The sequence below is a fragment of the Bactrocera oleae genome, chromosome 2, assembly GCF_042242935.1.
Source record: "Bactrocera oleae isolate idBacOlea1 chromosome 2, idBacOlea1, whole genome shotgun sequence".
NCBI classification, from domain to species: Eukaryota; Metazoa; Arthropoda; class Insecta; order Diptera; family Tephritidae; genus Bactrocera; species Bactrocera oleae.
Genome location: NC_091536.1, coordinates 50,058,562 through 50,080,426, shown reverse-complemented (window position 1 = coordinate 50,080,426; position 21,865 = coordinate 50,058,562). Strand labels below are relative to the sequence as shown.

Below are 21,865 nucleotides of genomic sequence, written 5' to 3'. Positions count from 1 at the left end.
GAGCCTATACATTAGTTGAATGCCCTAAATATGTGGAATCACTCACCGAATTACTCCAGCTTCCATTTAATATAATATATACACATAGCCAATAAAGTCTGTGTTCACCCGACCCATTTTTTAAGTGAAGGAAAAAAAGAATGTAAATAGGTAATTCAGTTCAAATTTTCTACATGTATTTCTTCTTTATATTCTTAAGTTCAAAATGCAAAAACAAAAATGTATATTCCTATTTTAATTATTGTGATAACGGGATTTTAGTGTAAGAACAAGTACAACATAGGCACCATTAAGTCTGCGTTCAGTTGGCTTGAATTGGAAATACCGTTACTTCTCATAAATTTGTTAGTTCTTTTTGCGTAGATTCTATTGTCTTTTAATATAATTAGTTGTTCAAAAAGCTCGTGACGCGTTTTAGTAATATAATATTTAAAAAAATGGAAACTAAAAGAAAAGAAATTAGTCTGTCAGAAAGAAAAATTATCATTAAGTTGTGGAAAGATAGCGAAAGTTTCAGAAAATTGGGCAAACTATTGGAAGAACGTATTTTTCTGTCCAGCGCGTCGTAAACAATTTAAAAAAAAACCAGAATTTTAACGTCTAAACCGCGATCTGACCGTCCGAAAATATTATCAGCCCGGTAAGAACAGAAAATAATAAATATGGTGAAAGTTAACACTCGAATTACGTCCAGAAAGATTATTGGAAACGTCAATATAACTATTAAAAAAACATTTTGTGCCGAAACCGCTAGAAAAATTTTACGAAAAGCTGGATATCATGGTAGAGTCGCTCGAAAGAAACCATATATTTCACTGGTAAACAGGCCAAAGCACATTGAATTTGCTCATGATTATATAAATAAGTCGCCGGAATTCTGGAGACAAGTAATATTTTCGGACGAAAGTAAATTTTGCATTTTTGGCATTAAAGGTCGACAAATTGTGTGGCGCAAGTCAGGAAGTGCCCTTGAAAAGCAAAATCTTGTTGGTACAGTTAAACACGGAGGTGGCGGAATTATGGTGTGGGGTTGCATGGCGGCTGGTGATATGGGTCAGCTTGAATTTATCCACAATGGATAATGGATCTATGGGATCTGTTGGAAAAAAGAATTCGTCAGCATACAATAATAAGTAAAGAGGCTTTGCGAAGTGTTATGAAAGAAGAATGGTCCCAGATTACAGCGATTGAGCGAGGTGTTAAAACAACGCGGCTATCCAACAAAATATTGAATTTAATTTTTCTTAATAATTTTTAATACTTTTGTAACCAATTTTAAAGCTGAATGTAGACTTAATGGTGAAATTAGTCTAGATCTTAGTGTAAACCTCATATCTCTAATATACTAATTCCGGTCCTATGGTTCATGTTTTCCTCATATACGAGGTTTATATCACATATATTGCATTTGAGTTAATTTGCTTGATTTTAATATAAATATCTTGCATATGCAGTAACAGGTTATAACAAAACTAAGTGAGTGAATGACCTATAATATAAGTCAATAATATACCAAATGTTAGTAATCCTTTCACGCTTCCGTCGAATAATGACAGATGTCAAGTGATTTTCCAATGCTATCACTGCTTGGTTTGCATTAGTTGGGTTATGAAAGCTTTCCTTCTTAAAGCGCCGATCGAGTATCGTTGCCATCCGTGTAACCGTTCTGGTTTCACAAGGAGTCTACTCTTTAATTTTATAGGTAAGGAAGAAGAATAAGTGTCAGCCCCCACAATCGTCTTAATTTTTCGCTTAAAGTTACCTAATTTTATTAATAAGACAAGCGTTCAAGATCGATGTCTCGAATGGCCCAAAATATTTTCAATCAATGAAAATGCACCTCTGTTAAGAGCAATGGAGCCTTCGAAGTTGTGAGTAGCACTGAGCAAATCGCCTCTGTAATAAGGATGACCCGCTGAAGCATGTGGAATGCGCTGTCCCAAGCGTCGGCACTTCCTGCATTCGGTTTATCAGTATTTTGTGCTTTTTTAAATTAGCATATGCAATCGAGCTGCTTTTGAAGTACCTGACAATATTCTAAACACATTTTAAAACCTCCTGAACATTCTTTAACGCCAGGGACCAGCTAGGTATTTTTTTTTTGCATCAATTCGCATCCCTTTTTCTTTGAAGCTGCATTGTCAGTAACGACCGTTTCAATTTTATGAAAAACGACAAATCATTTCAAATTTTCATTATGGTTGCAGCGATATTATACTACAGTGATTCGTTTCATTCAGAAGGGGCTGTGAAGCCAGTACAGCAGATTTTAATTTTAAATCGTCAATAAAGTGACACTTCACTGTAATGAAATTTGTATTGGTATGGGGCGTTCAACCATCTATTGTAATTGAGCAGTGTTCTATTGTATTCAGCTTGCTTTTAAATTTTACAACTAAAATCAAAAATTTACAACTGCCCTCAAATAAATTGTGTGTTGTTTGGATTATACGTGCCTTTAATGTAACTAGTATACGCAGATCATGACTGATAGTAATTTTTTTCTTATTATGTTTTAGTATAGATTGAAATAAAAAACAGGAACAAGTTTTTCTATTTAATTTCTTATTTATTATTTTACCACACAATTCTCATATTCTGAAAAAAACAGGATTATCACAATTAAATACGTTTTACCTACTAAATTGAACGACAGATTCATAACGTAATTATTACGCTAACTAAATAAAACTTAAAATCTAGAGAGTTGATCCCACATATATGAATCTATCATTTTAGAATATTTTGCTTACAATTCCTTTCCCGCAGTTCTTGAAAATACCTATAAAACTCAAACCCACTGATCCTTTTTTTCAAATAACTTAGCATAACAAGTAAGCGATAATAATATTGACTGCATTTCCAATTCTCTTCCGAAATAATCACCGAAAGGCCCAACAAAGATATCGAATTTAAATGTTGTTTTAATAAACTCACATAAAAAGAATTTTCAAAAAAAGTTAATAATCTGGTTTTATATTCATTAGAACATTCATTTTTAATATCCTCTCTTGATTTTAAATCACAGTCACAATTTCGGCAGTTATTCCCACCAAAAGATGTACGATAGTGGAAAGAGGAGCCCACATTATTTGTACTATCAAATTGATGTCCTGTTTGACTAGTTTTGCTACTTCCTGGTGTTTGATCGTGACAAAAATCACTGCCATCCCGCTTAGATGTTCCAATGTCTATACAATCCATAAAATTTGTAGCACAAGATGGTTGGTATATCACGGCGGAAGCGTGACCCGAACGCCCAGAATTGAGAGGAGTACCTTGTTCCCAAGTGTTTGTCTTAGGATCATAAACTTCGACAATAGAAAGAAAGTTTGTACCATCAAATCCCCCAATAGCATATAGTTTTCCATCTAAAGAAGTAAGTGAAAGAGCACTTCGAGCAACTCGCACTGGGGCTACTAGTTCCCAAACTTGATTTTCAGTGTCATACCGTTCCACCGTAGCAAGTTGACGCGTTCCGTCAAATCCTCCAACGACATAAATATATTGGTTTATAGCAGCAACACCTGCAAATTTTATTTAAAATTATATTATATAACTATGTATATATATCTAAGTTAATTCATACATTCTAAATATACAAGCATGTTGCAGAAACCGAATAAAATTGATGTGATATTGTTTTTACAAACCGAATGATTTGAATTAAGGTGTTCTGCAAACCGAATAATTTCTTTTATTTCGAAGACTATTTCACATAGAAACATATGTTTGAAGCAAATGACATTTGTTTTCAATTGATATTTCGTTCTTCAAAAAATTTTATTTTCTCGAACAGTAACACAATTATTATAAACCTGATGTCGAAAAATATCCGGGATTGCTTTGACGAAACGATGTGACGTGTCGGTCCAATCGCCGGTGTATCTGGAAACGCGGCCGGTGTATCGGATGCCTGCTCTAGTTAGACGCGTGCGGTGGGATGCTGTATCGAATGATGTTGATGTGGCGCTCAGGCCCGTAGACGATAAGAGAATGAAATGGTATGTTGTGTTGTCTTGTGTGGTGTCATCTGGTGTGGGGTGAAATTCTTTGAGTGTTCACAGGTGTGGTGTGTTTCACTAGGGTGTGTCAGTTTTTCCCGAGTAGAGTGGTGCACTTGAAGGAGGGAGTTTAAACTCATTTAAACATCCTGGGCCCCCTAGGCGAATATTTTGCCTAGTATAACATATATGGGCTGTATTACGCATTTCGGCGTGCTGTTGATGAAGTAGCCGAGGGCGAGAATTTTAGGATTTTTTCTTTTATCAATTTTTTATGCGGATTGTTTATGATTTGCCTTTTCTGTATTATCAGCAATTATTTGCAATCTCTTTATTATCGGCTTATGAGGATAGCGACTCAACGCCTGGCTCAGATATGGCCAGAATGGGTGCTCCTTTCAAACCTTCGAAGAGGGATCTTGCGAGAGTGAGATTTGTGATTTTCGCTTCGAACATGCGAGCTGCCGTGAGAGTTCTGCAAAAGAATGACTTCACGTTGGACAAGATTAAAAAAAAAAAGGATTTTCAAAGATAGGTCAAATCAGTTCGAAATTGTTGATGTACTGTTTAAATACCCCTATGACTAATTTAATTTTGTAACACATTATCGAGGAATTCCAATTTATCTGCAACAGGGAGCAAAAGGACGTTTCCAAATGACCGTTGGGAAAGTAACGCACGTTTCATTAGGAAGAAGCACAGTATCGAAAGTTGACAAATAGAGCGAACATTGCATTGGGAGCGAACTGAATTGGAAATGACAATGATATAACTAAATCTAAACGCTTTTCTTGTGGAAAATATGGTATTCCTGGAGTGTTTGGTTGTATTGATGGCAGGTCAGATTATTACTACAGTATTGCAGTAGCCATTGAGTAAAACTGTCTTCTGTTCAATAATTTTGTGTTTGCTCGTAAAGAGTAGCAAAATCATGCAAAAATATATCAGCAAATTTATAAAGCTTTCATTATTACAGATAGAAATGCCGGTCCGTTGTGATGAAAAGACCTTCGCATATTGACAAAGCGCCATGAGCCTATCACAAGTTTTTTGTGGTCGCTAATATCAATTCTAGCTAATTTGCCATTTTTGTAGAAGGTATGACTACCAAAATGCTTTAATCTTAGTCTAGCGGAAGTTGAACAGTGGAAATAAGGGGTCTAGATGTTTCTATCTCACATTTCTCCATACAGCTTAAACAATTTGCGGTCTCCAAAATCTTTAGCCTCACCGTAGGTATACGAGGTGTGTTCCAAGGAAAAGGTGAATTTTGATTTTTCGCGGGCTGTGTACATTCGATTATCGACATATTGTTTTTGTTATAATTGGGCACATATGTTTATCATATGCATGCATTAGAAGCCAATTTCAAATAGTAGTTGGTTTTTGACAACACCAAAGGTTAGCCACATTTTTGTGTGCTCTTCAAACTTTGACTTTTGAAAGAAATGGATCAAAGAATGTGTATTAAATTTTGCGTAAAAATGGAATAAAGTGCACTTTGTCTCATAAAAGTGTTTATAAATGGTACAGATTATAAATTTACAGACGGCCGAGAAGATGTTGATGACGATGAGCATCCTGGAAGTGCGACCACGTCAACAAGCGAAGAAAACATCGAAACAGTGAAATCAATTGTTTTTGAAAATGATCGAATAACTATTAGAGAAGCTGCAGAGGATGTTGATTGATATGCCAACATCCTCTGCAATGGCTCATGTCATTCAATTTTCTCGAATGTTTTGATGTTTTGGGCATGAAACGTGTGGCAGCGAAGTTTGTGCTAAATCTTGAGCAAAACCTGTGACTTTTTCCTATTCCAAAAACTGAAGAAACGAATGAGAGGAAAGAGTTTTGCCACAATTGATGAGATCAAGTCAGAATCGAAGAAAGAGCTGATGGCCATACCGAAAAGCGCATTTTAGAAGTGTTTCGAGCATTGGGAACAGCGTTGGCACAAGTGTATTATATCCGAGGGAGTTTACTTTTAAGGGGACAAAATAAATAGTGCTGAATAAATAAGTTCTTTTCAAAAAAATTTTAAATTCACCTTTTTCTTTGAACACACCTCGAATATAGGACAGTGTCCAATAAGAACTTCTATCATTGCGGTGAGATGAACCTTGCTAAGAGCACGTAATTCAAAGGACATTTTAGACTCTTCTTTGAACCAGAAAGATTTCGCTGTCACACAGATCCTTGTGCTGGAATGTAAAAGGACAGCGGGAGCACCGAACCAGTCTGATGAGATTGGACTAAGATCCAATTTCTCAGCCCATCAGCTTTGCAGTTTCTAACGATTCTGCTATGACCAGGCATCCAAATCAGTATGATAACAAAGTAACTTGATCCTATTGGTAGTGAAATCAGACTCTAAGACCTTGACTAACCCAAAACGCTCAGTCATGCTAGTATTGCCGCTCTGCGGTCGTGCACACCTCTCCATTAAGCTGCACTTCTACCGGTACCTTAACTGCACCCACTTCTGCTTGAAAAATACTACAGTGGTTCGGCATCCTGAAGCTAAAGTTAATGGCGAGCTCTTTACAGAAAATTTCCCCTCGAACCTTTCTTCGTTCACATATCACTCGTTGGCATGTACGCAGAGAAAAGACCACACGTTACAAGTTTTTCATTTTGTAACTACATTTAAATATGTGAATTCGGTTTTCAGAACAAAGCATGTCACTTCGATTTTACATCAAAATTTTTCCGTTTCCAGAAACGGCAAATTCGATTTCAAACCAAATCACTTCCTTTGATGTGAAAGCGAAATACAGAACATAGCTGATTATGTGCGTTTTATCGTTTAAGGGTCCTACAGCTAATTTACCTTATCAATGTGAACAAATCAAATTTATTTCTCAGCGGAAATGTATTTGAATAATTGGGGACCAAATTTATTGGAAAACTTCTCAATATATTTCAAATGTTACATTACACTCACTATCGCACTGAATATGTTAGGGAAAATCTCCAAGTATTTATATTATTATTTATTATGTATTTTCGCATAATTACAATATTATTCAGTAACACAATTATTATAAACCTGATGTCGAAAAATATCTGGGATTGCTTTGACGAAACGATGTGACGTGTCGGTCCAATCGCCGGTGTATCTGGAAACGCGGCCGGTGTATCGGATGCCTGCTCTAGTTAGACGCGTGCGGTGGGATGCTGTATCGAATGATGTTGATGTGGCGCTCAGGCCCGTAGACGATAAGAGAATGAAATGGTATGTTGTGTTGTCTTGTGTGGTGTCATCTGGTGTGGGGTGAAATTCCTTGAGTGTTCACAGGTGTGGTGTGTTTCACTAGGGTGTGTCAGTTTTTCCCGAGTAGAGTGGTGCACTTGAAGGAGGGAGTTTAAACTCATTCAAACATCCTGGGCCCCCTAGGTGAATATTTTGCCTAGTATAACACATATGGGCTGTATTATGCATTTCGGCGTGCTGTTGATGAAGTAGCCGAGGGCGAGAATTTTAGGATTTTTTCTTTTATCAATTTTTTATGCGGATTGTTTATGATTTGCCTTTTCTGTATTATCAGCAATTATTTGCAATCTCTTTATTATCGGCTTATGAGGATAGCGACTCCACGCCTGGCTCAGATATGGCCAGAATGGGTGCTCCTTTCAAACCTTCGAAGAGGGATCTTGCGAGAGTGAGATTTGTGATTTTCGCTCACTTTTTTGAAGTGAGATTTACAACTTTTACAAGTGTTTCCCATCAACTACCCGTATGATGAGCGCTTAGATAGATGCGATAAGTGCGACCTTTGCTTTTTGTAAGTCTGGGTGCGTCACTGTATCACATTGCAAGTATGGTGATTCCTTAACTTTAATTTTGAATTGTATTTGATTATGAAAATTTAGGCAACTATGAGGCACTATAGTAAGAGAAGTATGTATGGAAGTGGGCGATTGTGGCCAAGAATCGGTAGATTCGGATATCGTTAAGATTGTTTTAGGATTGTGACCATTTTTCTAAGTGAAGAAGAATTAGGATTTTCGGTTGTATCATAATTGGCGAAAGCCATCCTGCGGGGTCGAAAAGTTTTGCCACAGAGGATAAAATTTGGCGTTTTGTTATGGCGGATAATGCTGATATTGACTCTGTAGTGTATGAAAACTGGTCAGATATCGCATTCCATTGGATCCCCAGAGTTTTTGTTGTACTTTCCTTTTCGAATTCAAGGAAATTAGTATCCAACAGATTTTCTTTAGGTATGTCCTTTAGGATATCAGGGTGGTTCGCCGTTATCTTTTTTAACAGAAACCCTGCGGTTTTGAGGGCTTGTGTCACTTGTGCTAGTGACTCGTATGCTTGTGGAAGACTGTGACTTCCGGACAGGATATCGTCTACATACGTTTGTGTTTTTAACACCTGGGTTGCCAGAGGAAATTCTGACTTGGTGTTTTCTGCCAATTCGTGCAGTGTTCGAATGGCTGAATATGGAGCACAGTTGACGCCAAAGGTAACGCAATTTGTAGTCGCGGAGTGGACTACTGGGAGATTTTCGGAAAATAATTCGCTGAAAATCTTGATCGTCTTTATGTACGACTATTTGTCTATACATTTTTTCGACGTCTCCGTTAAATACGTATTTGAATATACGCCAATTTAAAATTAGTAGCATTAAATCTGGTTGAGCGTGGGTCCCGTAATTGCCTTTACTAAGACGGATTTTTGTAAAAAATAAACCGCAAAGGCATAAATTTCAACATACATAGAATAAGAGGATATATACATATACTAAATGGAATCGATACGACTCCCTTTGGGGTTTCCGCCAAGGGGTTTTGGGGACAATATTTTAACTATGTGCCTGTGCGTGTGCCTTTCGTTGTTGCCCAGTCCTTGCTGCTTGGCTGCGGTGGGTGATTTTGGTGAGCTGGAGTGGTTTGGTTGTTGTTGTTTGCTGGTACGGTTTTCTTTTTATTTAGTTCGCGCCAGTTCTGTCTTTTATGTATGTATTTTTGTTGAAATTCGCGCCCGTTCTGTCTTTTTGATTATTTCGCGCACGTTGTTGGTTTTTCTTGCTTTTTTTTTTGTTATGTATATATGCTTGTGCCACATCACTTCACTCACCTTCTTCTGTTCTTTTTGTTTTCTATGTGTATATGTACTCCACTGCACTGCACTTCTATCTATGTAGAACCTTTTTTTTTTGTGTTTTTGATTTTTTTTTGTATGTGTATATATGTTTTTTGCCACTGCACTGCACAGCACTTATGTCTTTTTTTTTTTTTTTTTTTTTTTTTTTCTATGTGTATATATGTTTTTTTTTCACTGCACTGCACAGCACTTATGTATTTTTTTTTCATGTGTATTTTAACGTTTAGCCACACTGTGTTTCTCACAGCACTTTTTTTTTTTCTCGAATTTATCGTTTTTTTTTTTTTATTTTATTCACTCCATAGTGCTGCTCACTATGGCTCGAAGGACCAATAAATAATTGGGGACCAAATTTATTGGAAAACTTCTCAATATATTTCAAATGTTACATTCCACTCACTATCGCACTGAATATGTTAGGGAAAATCTCCAAGTATTTATTTATTATTTATATGTATTTTCGCATAATTACAATATTATTCAGTAACACAATTATTATAAACCTGATGTCGAAAAATATCCGGGATTGCTTTGACGAAACGATGTGACGTGTCGGTCCAATCGCCGGTGTATCTGGAAACGCGGCCGGTGTATCGGATGCCTGCTCTAGTTAGACGCGTGCGGTGGGATGCTGTATCGAATGATGTTGATGTGGCGCTCAGGCCCGTAGACGATAAGAGAATGAAATGGTATGTTATGTTGTCTTGTGTGGTGTCATCTGGTGTGGGGTGAAATTCCTTGAGTGTTCACAGGTGTGGTGTGTTTCACTAGAGTGTGTCAGTTTTTCATGAGTAGAGCGGTGCACTTGAAGGAGGGAGTTTAAACTCATTTAAACAGTATTCATACACTAAAACATATAAATATATGTATGAGCCGATGCCGACCACTCTTAGATTTACTTTGGAATATGTCGGAAGAAAAAGGCTGGTTACTATAACAGGGTTTTCCTTTGCGGTTGGCTGCTGAGAGGCGAGTATACTTGAAAACATAAGTTTACATTTTTGAAAATGTCAGAGTTTTATAAATTATAAACAAAAAAATCATCTTTAAATACTCATTACTTCAACAAAAAATGGTACTAGAACAAGAAAAAACGTTAACTTCGGTTGCACCGAAGCTATTATACCCATCACAAATACAAAGGCTCCTTACAAGAAGTAGAAGTGATCTGATCTGAACAATTTCAGCGGTGAACACATAGTTGTCTTAAAAAATAATTCGTGCCTAATTTCGTGAAGATAACTCTTCAAAGAAAAAAGTTGTCCATGCAAGCACTTTATTCCGATCGTTCAGTTTGTATGGCAGCTTTATGCTATAGTAATCCGATTTCAGCGGTCCCGAAAAATAAGCAGCTTCTTAATAAGGAAAGAACAGGTCCAAAATTTCAGACCGATTTTTTGAAGATCAATTTTGGTAAATTTTTCAGTTTGAAATATTCGAAAATAAATAAAAAGTGAAGTCTCTTTAAATTAAATGATTTTCTTTAAATATAATATATTCAAACTCTAAAATTAGCAAAATTATGGAGATAACTGCTCTTTGGCTGATTTTGGCAATGTCAGACAGTGTTGGCAGGGTTGGTAGTATTCGATAGTATACAATATTGTCTGCGGTAGGTATACGATGTTCCCTTGTAAAGTACAATTTGGTATTCTGTGTAATGTAATGACAGCTGTATTCGCGCAATAATAGATGCGTAATATAAAATTGTAAAAGCTGAGTCTCTTGTATAGCTTTTAAAAGCAAACCCGATGAAATCGGTTTCCTTGATAAAAAGAAAATAACCAATAAAACCTCGGACTCTAACGACAAACTAATAATATCAGAATTTATGTGATCTACTACCAAATTTTATTCGTTTGAATTCTGATTCTGACAACTATCAGGATCCCCAGAGTAGCTATTTGCGTTAATCCTTGTTTCTATAACTTCATGGATTCTATTAACAATTCTGATTACATACAATATCATTAAATAAGGGAACTAAGGAAAGTAGTGTGGCTTGTAATGTGATTTCGTTATATTTGGAAGACTACTTTGCGAGATATATATTTTCAAAAAGTTTAAAATCCCACATGCATTTCAGCTTTGTGGTAAATTTCATCATAATACCTTTTAACGAAGTTATCACTTTTACATAAACAAATGTTATTTTTCAACACTATTTTTCAGGGTGAAACAATAGTAAAAAAAAAGCAAAAAATACGAAATAGTAGTGAAGTGCTTGAAAGAACAATATTTATTTTTCAAAGCCTACGAATATTTCACATATGGAGTACGGAAATGGATGGGACAGGGCTAAGTTCGAACGGTACCGAACTTTTAATGTGAAATTTTTGCAATGGACAGAAAAAGGTTAGAATAGAAAATGATGCAACGGAAATATATACAGTCGTTTTTAAACCAAATTATGGATCAATTGAGCCAAATATTAATAACAACTTAGGTTATTAAAAAGTCGCAAAAAGTACAATAGTTTTAGCGATTTACCATGGCAACGAAATTTAATATATTGGGTATGTATATGTGGGAAAAGTGAAAAAACTGAACCGTTATTTTAGGGGTATAGCGTTTAGATCGATTACATTCATAATCAGCTAACAAACATTATAGTTAAGATGAGAAATATCAACATCCTTGGGGTGCCAATGAACACATGTACCAGGTTTGACCGAGATATCTCAATTTTTACTCAAGTTACCGCTCGCATAGACGGACGGACGAACAGAGAGTCACCCGGAAATCAGCTAGTATCGTCATCTTGATCATTCATATGTATATAATAACTCTATGTCTATCTCGATTAGTTTTAGGTTTTTATAAACCGTTAGGTGAACAAAAAAAGCGTGAAAAAAAGGTTTATTAAAAACTTTTATCCTAAAAAAAGAGAAAACACGCCATATTTTTCAGTTTTTTTTTGATAGAGGTGATGGTCCTAATACTGTTACAACCAATCAAGCGTAATTTTGATTTCATCGATATCCGGTAATTTTGATGTCAAAAATGCACCACTGTAAGGGAAATTGCCAAAAATATCGATTAAATAATGGAAATCAGTGAATCATACCGTATAAGACCTGCTTAGATTACCCAGGAGATAAACATTGCACCAAAACCCATTTAAAAAAGCTAGGTACAAGAAGATACTTGATGAGATAATGCACAAAACACGTCATCGACCGAATTTCCTTCTGCAAATCGCTGCAGATTTACAACAACATTAACTGATGATAAAAATTGGTAATTTACTACACCGGCAAGCGAAAACGGTCACAGTCGAAAGGTGAGGCGGCGAAATTGGTGGCCAAGCCAGAACTGTCAGTCAGGAAGTTTTTATTATGTCTTTGGTGAGATTGGTAGGAAATCATCTACTGTTAGCTGCTTCTAACGGCCACACTATTAATTCGGACCTGTACTGGCAACAATTGGACCGTCTGAAGGAAGTTGTTGCCCAGAAGCGGTCAGCTGTGACCAATATGAGAGGAACTGTGTTCTATCACAATGCCAACACACACACAGCTTTAACAATAATAAAAATTGTAAACTATTTAACCGTTATTATCAAATAAACTTCGATATTATGTGCCATAACATAAACCAATTTCGTTTCAACTATAGTATAATATTTTAAGTGAATATATGGAAATTTACCGGCACCACTTCGTTCATACTGCATTGGGTGGACCAAAGTCCATTCGTTATTCTCAGGATGATAGCATTCTACAGTTGTAAGGCGGTCGGAACCGTTAAAACCTCCAATAGCATACAATAAGCGATTAATAACAACCACTCCAACTCCTAAACGTTTTTCATGCATGGGTTGCACAAGTGTCCAGCGATCTTGATCCGGATCATAACTAATCATATTAAAAATATATATGTTCGTTTAATAATTTTTTTTCCTATCCTATAAACTACATACTATTCAACTGAACTGTGATATTCCGAACCTGCGGATCCACCAACTGCATACATCAATTCGTCCATTACGGCCACGCCTACTCGGTGTCGTGGCACTGTCATTGGAGCACATGGACGCCATTGTTCTGTCGAAGTGTTATATCGATCCACCCAATCTGAATCGTAAGAAGACCCAATTGAATTGTTACGCCCGCCGACAGCATAGAAAGTGCCTTTCAAGAATGCAGCACCAAGGCCAGATCGAGGAATCCGTAAGTTTGGCAAAGTTGTCCATGTCTTATCATCAACATTATATGCTTCTAGAATATCTAATGATTGTCGGAAAAATCCTCCTGCTACAAAAATCATTCGAGTCGTATTTGGTGTTCGCTCCTTTACTACTGGTCGTTTGTGTAAAGTCAAATCTTTAAATATCTTTGCTAAATATTCCCTACATGCGGGCACTTTTCGTAACACATCGCAATTTCTCATTTGTTCCTTAAGGAAATTTGGTGTCAAAAACTGACACCGAACAGCATAAAGTATATGTTCCATTTTTGGATAACGATTTTCTTCATCGTATTTAACCCATTTAAGTACGGCATTATATACTTCCCTCTCTTCTTGAACATTTAGCTCGTCGCGTCGAATTAGCGCAATCAGTTGGTAAGCGGACAACTGTAAAAACTCTTCTTCTTGACAAACCTATAAATAAGATTATTAAACATTTTAGGATATATATATAAGTATAAATATTCTTAACTAGATATTAATTTTAATATTTTGGCAGTTCTTCAATAACAGTAAAACCACATATGCCACTAATAATCCCCTATGCCAAATTCAATTTGAAATTGCGAAATTATTCGATTTTAACTGTATTTGAAAATTACAGTTTTTTGGCTATGTACAATTCGATTCCGCCTATTTACTGTTTTGCTATTGCGAAATATATTGTTGTTGTAATGGTTACCAAGACTTTGTTTGGGCAAGGTGTAAGTAAATTGTTGATAAGTTGGTTTCATCAGGCATACAAAAAGATAGTTAGACGATTGCGGGGACTCGTTTCATGCAGCACTATAATACGTGCTGTCGGGGTTGATTTTGGAAAAGTCGTTCTGCTACATATCCAGAACGCGATTGCGTAAGGGTCTCTATAGATTCGCGAGGCTCTAGTTCTTTTTCTGCTATGTGTAGTGAATTGACTTCAAAGACGCCATTCTGGAAGGTGGTCCGTGTTAATGGGGCCACTGAGAGTGGCATTCAGTGCGTTCCTGAATTTTCTTCCGTAGTGGGGTCGGCGTATTGATCTATTTTATCGACGTAATCAAGGAATAACCTCTTGATACTCCTAGGCGACCCCGATTGAAGCAAATTATTGCAGGGATGATTTCAGCTGTTAATGACCGGCCGGCCGATTGTCTTGTATGTTGCCATAACGTTTCGTTGTCTTTTCCCTAGGTGCTGCCGGTTAGCGAATTGAGGATTTTGGTGCGATTTTGTACACTGGCTGCCGAGAGTAACGCCTAAAATCTTAGGGTTGTTGACAGATGGAATTTTAATGTCATCAACTGCGATATTAAGATCCAGTCTCTGCTCCTTCGTCCAGTTTGTGAATATGCAGAGAAGGAGCGAGAAAATCCGGTGAGATAACTGTTTATTTTAAACACATGCCATCAATTCCATTTCCTGGCGTCAATATCGTACAACCGTCTGTCTATGAGGTGATGGAAATTCTCTTTGGTGGTTGAGATACAGATATTGAACAGTAGCAGGGAGACGCCCCCTGCCGAACCCCCGATGTGTCGATATCTTCTAGTAGCGTTGTGTAATTGACTGTGACACTATAATAAAATCGTACCGTCACAGGGTGGTTTTGAATTAAGCCACGAACTGGTGCTGTGCACTTTACGGAAGCAATGTTCATAGTCTATATACTTAAATAGTGAGTTAAGGTCAGGGGTAGCTTCCGACTTTCCACCATCATCACCTCTTTCCACACATTGGGCTTATCAAGAGTGGTTAGCGACTGATTGAGGACCTCGGTAAGATATCTTACTCCCGTCGAGCCTAGATGCTTTAGCATCAAAATGTTTATGCAATCTGGTCAAATGGATTTTGACGATTTCGCCTTGGTTGATAACAACTTGAATCTTCTCATCGGTGAAAGTAAGTCACGCGCAGTCTTTTGGCACTGTGTGCAGCAATCGTATACGATTGTTGATATTGTGACGAACACGGATAATAGAACAAAATCGAATCAACGATAAACTGCCAGAAGCAACAAGTTAGCGAATTCGTAGTTGCCACAATGTTCTAGAAGCAATGTTTTGTTACAGATTTACTATATAAGGGCACTCTAACTAGAACTGTGTTTGCTGCACAATCCGGCAGCAATTATATAGTAAATCTGTAACAAAACATTGCTTCTAGAACATTCTGGCAACTACGAATTCGCTAACTAGTTGCTTCTGGCAGTTTATCGTTGATTCGATTTTGTTCTATCATCCGTGTTCGTCACAATATTATTGAGGTACAAGTGAAGTGGCTACATCGATTATCGACTACATTACAAGTATGTATGCACGCGTCCTTACACACATGCATCACAAGTACCGTATTTGTAAGTTTACTTTTTGCAATTGTGCAAAAAGATTGTGGCGTCTAAAAAAGTAACTTTTCGTGAAAGAAAAATGGCAAAACTAAAGAAATATTTCAAACCAAAGGAAAAAACGCTATTATATGCACATTGTGCACAAAAATGGTGAAAACGAGTGGAAACACATCAAATATGCGTACGCATATTAAAGCAAATCATCATCACATAGCTGTTAAGCTTTTTTAAAAAATAATTATTATAAAAAATATATATTCAGCAGGACACCAGAGACCAGAATACCAGCACAAGTTCAAATCAATCTTTAGCAGAAATGGGGAAAATGCCCTGAAACGCTAACCTGAAAACTAACTTTGACGAAGTCATGTAATTTGCAAGTAAATTTAAATTTTTTTTGGAAATATGCAACGATTGCAACAGAAGGTGGCACTAAGGAGCAACAAATACCCGCTGCAGTCGTGTTTATGATATCTTAAGATAACATGCCAATACTTCCGTGGAGAAATTCGCCCGGCAGAGATTTTTAAAAGTTTGATGCCCCGAGATTCCAGATTTAAAGTTAGTTTTTTTTAGATATTCTAACCAACTTGTTATTTCTATTACAAGTATATTATCCTTCTTAATCTTTTTATTTGTATTTTTTGTAGATAACAGAGCTCACTGATAGCAAATATACCGAAGCTCCCGCATTGTTAAGTATGTATTCAAAGAAAATAATAACATAGCATTTACATTGTTACAATAACAAATTCTACAAGGTCCTCTTTATTTGTAAGTGTTTGCTTAACGGCTGTGCAGATGCACGAGGTAATAATTTTACATTTACTTAACTTGTAACCTAATAACAAGTAGATTTTATTTCAAGCGCATACATCGGAATACATAAGCACTTCTATCATGGAAGCATTAAATGAATTTTAAATACCTATCCAGAAAGCAGTTTCGATCACTGTAGACAATAGAGCGAATCTTGTAGCCGCTGTGAAAGGATTATTAGGCACAAATATGTGCATTCCGTGCACAACTCATACTATAAACCTTGTTGTCCCCGATAAGCCGGCATATTCAACCCTTTTGACTCGGATCAAAGAAATTGTTCGATATTTTAAGCATTATGTAAATGCAATGGACGAATTGCGAGCTACGCAAATAAAAAATGTACCAGAAGACATGGTGAAAACAGTCATACAGGATATAGATCTCATATCTTGACATAATAGAAGCCTTCAAAGCGTTGGCAGCAATAACTGGACCTATTTTGTTGAAGAGAATGAGATGACAAGTCATCACGAGCGAAAACTAATCTGCGAATTAATTGAATAACTGAAGCCATTCAAGGAAGCCACAAAAAACATAAGCGTGGAGAAATACGTTACGGCAAGCCTTGTCATACCGTTGACTAATATGTTGAGACATTTAGTCGATGTGGATATCCGTACCGAATATGGTCAGCTGGCTCGTAGATTGTTTACCGAATGTCAACAAACGACGAGTTCCGTTGGAAAAACATTATTTGCTATCTAAAGCCACAATACTTGATCCGCGCTTCAAAAGACTACATATCAAATCAGCTCTGCAATCGAACAAATCACTTTAAGAGTAACGTAGGAATGAAAGCAGAAATGATGAGAAATAAAAAAAAAACTATAATGTGGAGAATACGGTAGGTTCGATACATTTTTTGTGTATTCGTATTGTAACGGATTTCTCGATAAATCGTCTACCTGTAACTCACTCTTGAGTTCGATCACTGGATTGTTAAATAAAAGTCCCAATTTAATGGCTACACACTTATCTTTATTTCTAATTCCAACAACTTAACACTTATTGCTCGTTATTCGAGCTAACAACTTCTTGCTTATAGCTTGATGGCTCTTATCACGACAACACTCTAACTAGAACTGTGTTTGCTGCACAATCCGGCAGCCCTTATATAGTAAATCTGTAACAAAACATTGCTTCTAGAACATTCTGGCCACTACGAATTCGCTAACTACTTTACTACTAGAACATTCTGGCAACTACGAATTCGCTGTCTAGTTGCTTCTGGCAATTTATCGTCGATTCGATTTTGTTCTATCATCCGTGTTCGTCACAGTATTATGAATTATTTTCGGACAAAAAATGCAGTACCACCTAACACAAAAGCAGGTTGCTGCCTACTTTCCTTCATGAAGATAATAAAATTCCATCGCATTAATTCGGGTTACGTGTCAAACATGGCACTGTAGAGGAAGTAAATAGAATTACTAACGAAATTAAAAACGCTTACGACCAAATTCAACAATTCAAGATGAAAAAGCTATAGTAGATTTACCGCAATACTTATTAAGCCAACCTACAAATATGTTCGTTCCCATGAGAAAATAATGTAATGAAACAAAACTAGCAGTGGCAACGTCACTTCTTTATATAATTTTAACGATTGGATGAATGAAATGTCATGGAACTAATATAAGATTTTTACTCCAAAACAAAGAATTCACCTCTATTGTAACCGAATAGAAAAGAAACTTACGAAATTCATAATCATAATATGAAGGAATATCAGTGCTTTTTATGAATGTATAATTCTAGATAGATGCCACATGGTGATGCATATATAGACCGAGAACTCCTTGGCGATGTATTGTTTACACAATGCCCATAATATGGACTTCAATGGACAAATCAAGAACCCATTGCTTCGGCAACCAGAAGGACGGAAATAAGTACATCGGTTATATGGGGGTTAGAGGAAGTATGGACTAATTTTTTAATTTAACATCAAATCATATTGTGTCTAAAATACCGTGTTTACTTAATATTATTGTATTTAAACCATGTGCAGAGTATCATATATGTACGTAGAACGGTAGTATAAGATAAATGTTATTGAATTAAAAACTATTATAACAGCAAACAATAATAAAATAAGCTAATATAATCTAAGGACAATTTTCTAAGTTTGTAGGGAAAACTGAGGAATCAGAAGTACACTACTAACCAACTAACTGACTGGAAATTTAATATGTTGAAAAAAGTGGGCATGACAAAGCAAAAAAAATTGTTTTGAAACTTTACCTGTGTAAAATGTCTCTCTATGAAATAGTTGGCTTTCTTCTGAAGATCTAAACACCCATGCTGTTCTGCGAAACTGGCGATACCAATAGCATTGGTTGGGTCCAATTGCCTCTCTAAGAAAGCACAACATGCGTTTATAACGTTGGGCACTTGGAACATTGTTGCCGCAGGTAGCAACTGACAGACTGTCACTTCTGTTACACGTATATGTCCCGTATACATAAAATAAATTATTCGACCCATGGCGGTGGGACACACCTAGTACATAGAGGATCATTTTAAATTAGAAGTATTATTTTTTTAATAATATAAAAAATCGCATACTCCTTGTAGTTGAACACGTGACATTTCTGATTCTTTTAAACCTCCTGTAAACATAGCTTTAAAATAAGGTGATGCTGCCGACAAAACCACTTTATGTGCTGGAAATAATTCTTGTTTTACCTCCAATACAACATCTGTAAGCATATTATGAGATCTCATCATAAACATCATCTTTAAAACTTCTTTGGCATAATTTGACATGCAGAAAGTCATATCATCATCCCGATCATCCACATCTTCCGTTTCCGTTACAGGTGAACTATATGAACAAGGCTTTCGGAATATGAAGTCAGAATTTGGACAATTACTTATAGAATTGCTACAGTTGCTCATATTAAAATCTGAAAAGTAGACCAATACACTTAAGTCTTATTTACAAATATCTTTTTTCATCACTATCATTTTAAAAAAAATTTAAACAATGAAATATTTCTTGAGAATTGCAAAAGAAAAACCTGTATTCCAAACTCATCCAGAACTGGACGGATTATAAACTCAATTAGAGGCTTAATTTAATATAGTGGGTATGAGGTCTAGATTCAGCGCTGAATCTTTATGAAAACAGGGAACATGAAAAATGGATATTCGGAAATTCCTATATCGCGTATATTGGGGATAGGGCAAGATCCAGACTGGATGCATTAACATTTTCCATTACTCAAATATATACATATATATAGTCAGTATCAGTGGTATCAATCTAGACCCCTACATATTATGTCGTGTAGGATAGAGAAATTGTAGTACCACCGTGTTGGAAGATGAAATTTAGGTATTTTGGTTTATTAGTGAATAGCATCAGTTCCGTCTTACCAGGTTTGACCCCTAGTCCCTTGCAACCTTTGTAAGGCTTTTTCCTCTATCTCACTGATTGTGGATGGAAACAGTCCTGATACTATTAACACTATATCGTCTGATATATATCTTGTATTATTGTGAGATTACGAGTGTTGCCGATTATTTGCGATTTTTCAGGGAAAACGCAATACTTTAACTTCTCTGCAACACTGCTGTCATGATTGACACGTTGAACCCACCTTAACACTAATCGATATACGAACAAGTTAGGAAGGGTTAAGTTCTGATATAACCGAACATTTTATACTCTCGCAAAGTCAAATGGTATACTCGTTTTAGATTTCTTTATATATTTTAATAATTAGAAGTAGAAACTGTTGCCTCAGTTATTTACATTCACAGTGGAATTACTTAGAGCAATTTGTTAACTAAATGTACTCAAATTATGAGAAATCGTTCCTATGTTTTGTTTTATACGCTTATAATTGATTTTATATAATAGAACGCATTACAACTGTATTGAGGAGTATGAAAAGAAATCGTTTTTTGACAATGAATACAATTTGACACAAAAATATACTATTGTATTAACGAGAGTTTCATTTACTTATTCATAACTCATACTTTCAGGCACAGGGGTTCACATATTCAGTACCAAGGGGCTTGAACACGGTGGCATACTTTAAACGCATTATTCACGCAAAGTTTTACCTGGATACACTCATTGTTGCTTGCTTGATTAGTGGAAAATGAAAGAATCAGATGGAATTTAAAATTGTGTTATATAATATAAAAAATACATAGACGTGGTTGTACCGAGTTCGCCCATATTAGCACTATAACATAGAAATATAAGAAGAATGTTCTATACCGAGTTTGATTGAAATCGGTAAAGCAGATTTTAAGATATGGATTTTCACCTAAAAGTAGGCCGTGCCAGGTCCACAGTCTAATTTTGAACGAGGATCCTATAAAGTCATCTCATACCATCCCAGAGATAAAATTGAATGTCTCTGGCGTTTTTAGTGCTTGATTTACCGCGCTTTTAGTAGTATTTAACAGTACTGTTATATGGGAAGTGGGCGGGGTTGTCACCTGATTCATCCATCTTCACACTGTCGATAGAGGTGCTATAAACATTTGCACTCAGTGAATTTTGTTATTATAGCTTTAGCGGTTTAGGAGATATGCACATTAAACCTATTAGGGGAGGGACCGCGCCCACTTAAAAAAAAAATTATATGAAGATGCCCTCCCTAATGTGATCCTGTATACCAAATAACAGTTTTGTATCTTATTGTGGAGCTTAGTTATGGCAATTTATTTGTTTTTGATTAATGGCGTTTTGTGGGCGTGCCCCGCCCACTCCCCATATAACGGTACTGTTAAAAAGTACTAAAAGCGCGATAAATCAAGCACTAAACACGCCAGAGTCATTAAATTTTAACTCAGGGATCGTATGAGCTGACTTTATAGGAGCCGCGTTCGAAATTAGACAATGGGCGTGGCACCGCCCACATTTAGGTGAAAACCCACATTTAGGATTACAACCACGCCTATTTCCCATATAACACCATTTTAAATTCCATCTGATTTTTTCACTTTCCACTATTCAAATCAAACAACAATGATTGTATCGGGGTAAAACTTTGCGTGAATAATGCTTTTGAAGTATGCCACTTTGTGACCAAAAATTGTCTAAATCGAACCAAAACTATTCAAGTCCCTAGGTACTGAATTTGTTGACCCCAGTGCCTATAGTTGCCTTTTTACCGAAAATATCGGTCAATGTGTAAGACATTTAATTGAAATTCATATAATAAAATAAATAAATAAAACTCTCGCTAATAGTGTTTGTGTCAAAAAATGGGTTCAATCGAATCTATACTTCCTATAGCCCTCATATACCTAATATAAAGATTTTTGAACTTCCGGGTGACTTTATACCGCATATATCGGCCAATATGTGAGTTATCTCAATGAAAGAGCGTGTTTTACACATAACAAGGTATTTTTGTGCCTAAAATGGATGAAATCGAG

General features: G+C 36.2%; 1 protein-coding gene and 1 long non-coding RNA gene across 8 annotated transcripts in view; one reads left to right on the top strand and one right to left on the bottom strand.

The window, feature by feature from the left end:
- Positions 1-2,548: 2,548 nt before the first annotated feature.
- Keap1 (kelch like ECH associated protein 1) overlaps positions 2,549-21,865 on the bottom strand; it is a 36,952-nt gene continuing 17,635 nt past the window's right edge. For 4 of the 6 annotated variants that reach the window (XM_036365003.2, XM_036365006.2, XM_036365005.2 and 1 more), the window contains 5 exons: positions 19,028-19,368; positions 18,704-18,961; positions 13,046-13,728; positions 12,775-12,980; positions 2,549-3,527 (listed from right to left, as the gene is read on the bottom strand). In XM_036365003.2, the coding sequence (XP_036220896.2) occupies positions 2,731-3,527; positions 12,775-12,980; positions 13,046-13,728; positions 18,704-18,961; positions 19,028-19,368 (2,285 nt within the window). In that variant the 3' untranslated portion in view covers positions 2,549-2,730. Of the gene's footprint in view, positions 3,528-9,322; positions 9,928-9,947; positions 10,102-12,774; positions 12,981-13,045; positions 13,729-18,703; positions 18,962-19,027; positions 19,369-21,865 lie in introns of those variants that run through there. The other 2 variants (XM_070113126.1, XM_036365010.2) reach the window with 2 other exon arrangements.
- LOC106624634 (uncharacterized) lies at positions 15,464-18,571 on the top strand. 2 transcript variants are annotated; one of them, XR_011398042.1, is made up of 4 exons: positions 15,464-15,598; positions 15,900-16,198; positions 16,288-16,447; positions 16,506-18,571. It is a non-coding gene; the product is annotated as an uncharacterized lncRNA (long non-coding RNA). The 2 variants fall into 2 exon arrangements; XR_001331042.3 differs by having other exon boundaries at positions 15,464-16,198.